This window comes from Salmo salar, chromosome ssa12 (assembly GCF_905237065.1).
Source record: "Salmo salar chromosome ssa12, Ssal_v3.1, whole genome shotgun sequence".
Taxonomy (NCBI): domain Eukaryota; kingdom Metazoa; phylum Chordata; class Actinopteri; order Salmoniformes; family Salmonidae; genus Salmo; species Salmo salar.
This window is the reverse complement of record NC_059453.1, coordinates 14558901-14565100: the sequence shown is the minus strand read 5'-3', so window position 1 is coordinate 14565100 and position 6200 is coordinate 14558901. Positions and strand designations below refer to the sequence as shown.

The following is a 6200-nucleotide window of genomic DNA, read 5'->3' as shown; positions in this document are numbered from 1 at the left end:
TCTGATGGTATCTATGATATATACAGTACTCTGTAAAGTATCTCCTCCTGTCTGTGGTCAGGTCTGATGGTATCTATGATATATACAGTACTCTGTAAAGTATCTCCTCCTGTCTGTGGTCAGGTCTGATGGTATCTATGATATATACAGTGCTCTGTAAAGTATCTCCTCCTGTCTGTGGTCAGGTCTGATGGTATCTATGATATATACAGTTCTCTGTAAAGTCTCTCCTCCTGTCTGTGGTCAGGTCTGATGGTATCTATGATATATACAGTACTCTGTAAAGTCTCTCCTGTCTGTGGTCAGGTCTGATGGTATCTATGATATATACAGTACTCTGTAAAGTCTCTCCTCCTCTCTGTGGTCAGGTCTGATGGTATCTATGATATATACAGTACTCTGTAAAGTCTCTCCTCCTGTCTGTGGTCAGGTCTGATGGTATCTATGATATATACAGTACTCTGTAAAGTCTCTCCTCCTGTCTGTGGTCAGGTCTGATGGTATCTATGATATATACAGTACTCTGTAAAGTCTCTCCTCCTGTCTGTGGTCAGGTCTGATGGTGTGGACCAGTGCTGGTCTGGTAGTCATGGTGACAGTGTTAGGACTGGTCCTGCTCCTGTTCTACAGACAGAGGAGAGGAACCAGGAGAACACCACCACTACCACCAGTCTCCTCCAACACACAACCTGACCCTACTGGAGAGGTGAGAGATATCAGGGTGTGTGGTGTGTGCGTGTGTGTGTGTCCATAACAACTTTTATTGTAGTGGTGATAGACAGGCAGGTGGTAAACTAAACATCTTAGGGTTGAGTGTGTGAGTCTATAGCCTCTAATTGGATTGTACTGTCGTCTGTTATCATTCCATGATGAAATACAGTGGCTAACATGTTGTTGATTGTTGAGGACCTTCGACTTCTTTCCATATTTGAACATGTATTTATTGTCTTTGGTTCTGTATGCAGGTTGACTGTGTGTATGAGGAGATCAGAGAGGCAGACAGACAGACAGACACACTCCCTGTGGTCATCTCTTTAGTCTACTCTACTGTCAATTCACCTACAACCTACCCTTCTGGCCAACCCTCTACAACCTACCCTGCTGACCAACCCTCTACAACCTACCCTGCTGGCCAAGTCTCTACAACCTACCCTGCTGGCCAAGTCTCTACAACCTACCCTGCTGGCCAACCCTCTACAACCTACCCTGCTGGCCAAGTCTCTACAACCTACCCTGCTGGCCAAGTCTCTACTACCTACCCTGCTGGCCTAGTCTCTACAACCTGCCCTGCTGGTCAAGCCTCTACAACCTGCCCTGCTGGCCAACCCTCTACCACCTACCCTGCTGGCCAAGTCTCTACAACCTACCCTGCTGGCCAAGTCTCTAGAACCTACCCTGCTTGCCAAGTCTCTACAACCTACCCTGCTGGCCAAGTCTCTACAACCTACCCTGCTGGCCAAGTCTCTACAACCTACCCTGCTGGCCAAGTCTCTACAACCTACCCTGCTGGCCTAGTCTCTACAACCTACCCTGCTGGTCAAACCTCTACAACCTGCCCTGCTGGCCAACCCTCTACAACCTACCCTGCTGGCCAAGTCTCTACAACCTACCCTGCTGGCCAAGTCTCTACAACCTACCCTGCTGGCCAAGTCTCTACAACCTACCCTGCTGGCCAAGTCTCTACTACCTACCCTGCTGGCCAAGTCTCTACAACCTACCCTGCTGGCCAACACTCTACAACCTTCCCTACTGGCCAAGTCTCTACAACCTACTCTGCTGGCCAACCCTCTACAACCTACCCTGCTGACCAAGCCACTACAACCTACCCTGCTGGCCAAGTCTCTACAACCTACCCTGCTGGCCAAGCTTCTACAACCTACCCTGCTGACCAAGCCTCTACTACCTACCCTGCTGACCAAGCGTCTCTCACCTACCCTGCTGGCCATGCTATCGGTGTCCCACACTGTGACATCTATGCTAATGCAAGCTGCCACAAAGATTATAGAAATCCAAGCTATTCTACTGCAGATCACCCAGCTTCTCTCATCTACTCCAATATGGATCTCTACCCAAAGATTCTAGAGTCTCTTCAAGCCCTCCAACAGCCAGTGGAACCCAGGATGATTCCATCTATTCTACAGCCCAGCTACCCAAAGATACTGTAGAATCTACAAGATACCCTGCTGTACACCTCTCTAAAGACACTCCAGAAGACACCATCTACTCTACAGCCCAGCCACCCAAAATAATGTAGTACTATAGAATATATACAAGGAATGTGTCCCAAATGGCACCCTATTACCTTTCCCCCAAATGGACCCTGGTCAAAGGCAGTGCTCTATAGAGAACAAGATGACATCTGGGATGAAGGGAAGCTCCCTGTAGAGAGACGAAGGGTTGTCACCACAGTGCCGCCATCTTGGAAATACATGAAAAAAACAATCCCTTTCCTGTTTCAAATCCTCCTTGACATATTGTATTAAAACAGCTCATGTGGTTTTACTGTATATAATGTATGTAAAATATGAACATCTGGGTTTAAAATTACTTTTATCTCCAGATTTTGTGAAAGGTAACCAACATTATTGTAAATATTTATGTAAATATGAACTATGTGTTTTGTCATATCTTGTCTTCATTTATGTCACGTCCTGACCAGTAAAAGAAGTTATTTGTTATTGTAGTTTGGTCAGTGCGTGGCAGGGGGTGTTTGTTTTGTGTGTTTCGGGGTTTTGATGTACGTTCTATATTTTCCTTTTCTATGTTCATTCTATGTTCCCTATCTATGTGTTGTATTTCTTTGTTTTGGCCTGGTATGGCTCTCAATCAGGGACAGCTGTACATCGGTGTCGCTGATTGGGAGCCATACTTAGGTAGCTCTTTTTCCACCTGTTTTGTGGGAAGTTGATTTTGCATTGGTGTTAGTAGCCTGCGAAACTGTTTGTTCGTTGTGTTGCTGCTTGTTTATTGTTTTTGCTGGTTCACTGTTTATATTCAAATATGATGAACCCAACCCACGCTGCGCCTTGGTCTCACTCTAACGATGGACGTTACAGAACTTCCCACCACCAACGGACCAAGCAGCGTGGAAGGGAGCAGTACCAGGAGTGGATCAAGCAGCGTGCTCGGGAGGTGATGGCATCCTGGTCGCTGGAGGAATTGGAGGGAAGAATAGACTGGACTTGGAAACAGCTATTTGACCATTGCAGCAACCTGCCGGGGAAGCAGGTGGAGGTGAAGAGGCAGCAGACCAGAGCCAACTCCCTGTGCTTACCGGAAGCGCGGGGTACTGGTCAGGCACCGTGTCATGCGATAGAGCGCACGGTGTCTCCATTGCGCACTCATAGCCCGGTGCGCTACATCCCAGCCCCCCGCAAGTGCCGTGCTAGAGTGGGCATCCAGCCAGGTAGGAGGATGCCTGCTCAGCACATCTGGCCACCAGTGCGTCTCCTACGCCCAGGCTACCCTGCGCCTGCTCTACGCATGGCAGCCATCATGCCTCAGCACAGCCCAGTTTGCCCTGTGCCAGCACTCCGCCCGTGCAGGGCTACAGTTACAACCCAGCCAGGATGGGTTGTGCAGGCTGTGCGCTCCAGACCTCCAGTACATCCTCAAGACCCAGTCTATCCTGTGCCTGCTCCCAGAGCCAGGCCTCCTGTATGTCTCCCCAGCCTGGTGAATCCTGTGCCTGCGCCCAGAGCCAGGCCTACTGCTAGTCCCGCCTGTCCGGCGCAGCCAGAGCCGCCCGCCTGTCCGGCGCAGCCAGAGCCGCCCGCCTGTCCGGCGCAGCCAGAGCCGCCCGCCTGTCCGGCGCAGCCAGAGCCGCCCGCCTGTCCGGCGCAGCCAGAGCCGTCCGCCTGTCCGGCGCTGCCAGATTCGCCCGCTGCGAGGGTCCCGCGTCTAGAGTCGCCACCAAAAGTGGGGTGAGCCAGTGGTGGAGCGGGGTCTGCGTCCCGCTCCTGAGCCACCTCCGTAGGGGGGGAGGATTGGGAAGGGGGGGGGGTGTAGCACAAGAACCGTCGTTGACGGTGGCCACCCTCCCTTCCCTCCCTTTAGTTTGGGGTTATTGTTTTGTGAGTTTGTTTCAGGTGCATTCGGGGTCTGCACCTTTGGGGGGGGTCACGTCCTGACCAGTAAAAGGGGTTATTTGTTATTATAGTTTGGTCAGGGCATGGCAGGGGGTGTTTGTTTTGTGTTTCGGGGTTTTGATGTATGTTGTATATTTTCCTTTTCTGTGTTCCCCATCTATGTGTTGTATTTCTTTGTTTTGGCCTGGTATGGCTCTCAATCAGGGACAGCTGTACATCATTGTCGCTGATTGGGAGCCATACTTAGGTAGCCCTTTTTCCACCTGTCTTTTGTGGGAAGTTGATTTTGCATTGCTGTTAGTAGCCTGCGAAACTGTTCGTTCGTTGTGTTGCTTCTTGTTTATTGTTTTTGCTGGTTTCACGTTTATATTAAAATATGATGAACCCAACCCAACCCACGCTGCGCCTTGGTCTCACTCTAACGATGGACGTTACAATTTTGTCTGTTATAATAATGAAGACAGTAATACCATAATAGTCAGTTCTACCTTTGAGATTTACATATCCATTGTATATGTACATAAACTGTGCCTTTTAAAGCATTTCATTAAAACATCCAAAATATTCAAGTGCGTGTTTATGTGCTTGAGTGTGTGTTTGTCAGTGTGTGTGTGCACATGTAGAGAAAGAAAGAGTCTTCTAGACTTGAACCACCTGACACACACTGAAACACCACAGAGAGAGCAGACTCGTACTGTGACAGGAGAAGGGTGTAGTGAAGGTAGTGTGACAGGAGTAGGGTGTAGTGAAGGTACTGTAACAGGAGTAGTGTAGGGTGTAGTGAAGGTAGTGTAACAGGAGTAGTGTAGGGTGTAGTGAAGGTACTGTAACAGGAGTAGTCTAGGGTGTAGTGAAGGTACTGTGACAGGAGTAGTGTAGGGTGTAGTGAAGGTACTGTGACAGGAGTAGAGTAGGGTGTAGTGAAGATACTGTGTCAGGAGTAGTGTAGGGTGTAGTGAAGGTACTGTTACAGGAGTAGTGTAGGGTGTAGTGAAGGTACTGTTACAGGAGTAGGGTGTAGTGAAGGTACTGTGACAGGAGTAGGGTGTAGTGAAGGTACTGTGACAGGAGTAGGGTGTAGTGAAGGTACTGTGACAGGAGTAGGGTGTAGTGAAGGTACTGTGACAGGAGTAGGGTGTAGTGAAGGTACTGTAACAGGAGTAGTGTAGGGTGTAGTGAAGGTACTGTGACAGAAGTAGTCTAGGGTGTAGTGAAGGTACTGTAACATGAGTAGTGTAGGGTGTAGTGAAGGTACTGTGACAGGAGTAGTGTAGGATGTAGTGAAGATACTGTAACAGGAGTAGTGTAGGATGTAGTGAAGGTACTGTGACAGGAGTAGTGTAGGGCATAGTGAAGGTACTGTGACAGGAGTAGTGTAGGGTGTAGTGTAGGTACTGTAACAGGAGTAGTGTAGGGCGTAGTGAAGGTACTGTGACAGGAGTAGTGTAGGGTGTAGTGAAGGTACTGTAACAGGAGTAGTGTAGGATGTAGTGAAGGTACTGTAACAGGAGTAGTGTAGGATGTAGTGAAGGTACTGTAACAGGAGTTGTGTAGTGAAGGTACTGTGACAGGAGTAGTGTAGGGTGTAGTGAAGGTACTGTAACAGGAGTAGTGTAGGGTGTAGTGAAGGTAGTGTAACAGGAGTAGTGTAGGGTGTAGTGAAGGTACTGTAACAGGAGTAGTGTAGGATGTAGTGAAGGTACTGTAACAGGAGTAGTGTAGGATGTAGTGAAGGTACTGTAACAGGAGTTGTGTAGTGAAGGTACTGTGACAGGAGTAGTGTAGGGTGTAGTGAAGGTACTGTAACAGGAGTAGTGTAGGGTGTAGTGAAGGTAGTGTAACAGGAGTAGTGTAGGGTGTAGTGAAGGTACTGTAACAGGAGTAGTGTAGGATGTAGTGAAGGTAGAAGGATTACTCTGTGAGGGGAGTGGAGGGACACATGAAGAAGCTTCGGACCAGGAAGCATGACGTCTGGGTTAGAGAAGGGAGATTCTCTGTGTACGACAACATCACTGCTGCAGTCTTCACCGTCGTCATATATACACTGAGCCTGAAGGTTGCTGGGAAATACTGGTGTGGAGTGGACATCTTCTTACTGCCGGATGATGTCAG

At 48.8% G+C, this 6200-nt stretch overlaps 1 protein-coding gene across 1 annotated transcript; it reads left to right on the top strand.

Annotated features, from left to right (window-relative positions):
• The first annotated feature begins 477 nt into the window (after positions 1 to 477).
• On the top strand, positions 478 to 2819 carry LOC123725419 (paternally-expressed gene 3 protein-like). The gene is made up of 2 exons (XM_045690790.1): positions 478 to 706; positions 966 to 2819. The coding sequence occupies exons 1-2, from the start codon at positions 560 to 562 to the stop codon at positions 2163 to 2165; spliced, it is 1347 nt and encodes a 448-aa protein (XP_045546746.1). The 5' UTR covers positions 478 to 559; the 3' UTR covers positions 2166 to 2819.
• Positions 2820 to 6200: the final 3381 nt, after the last annotated feature.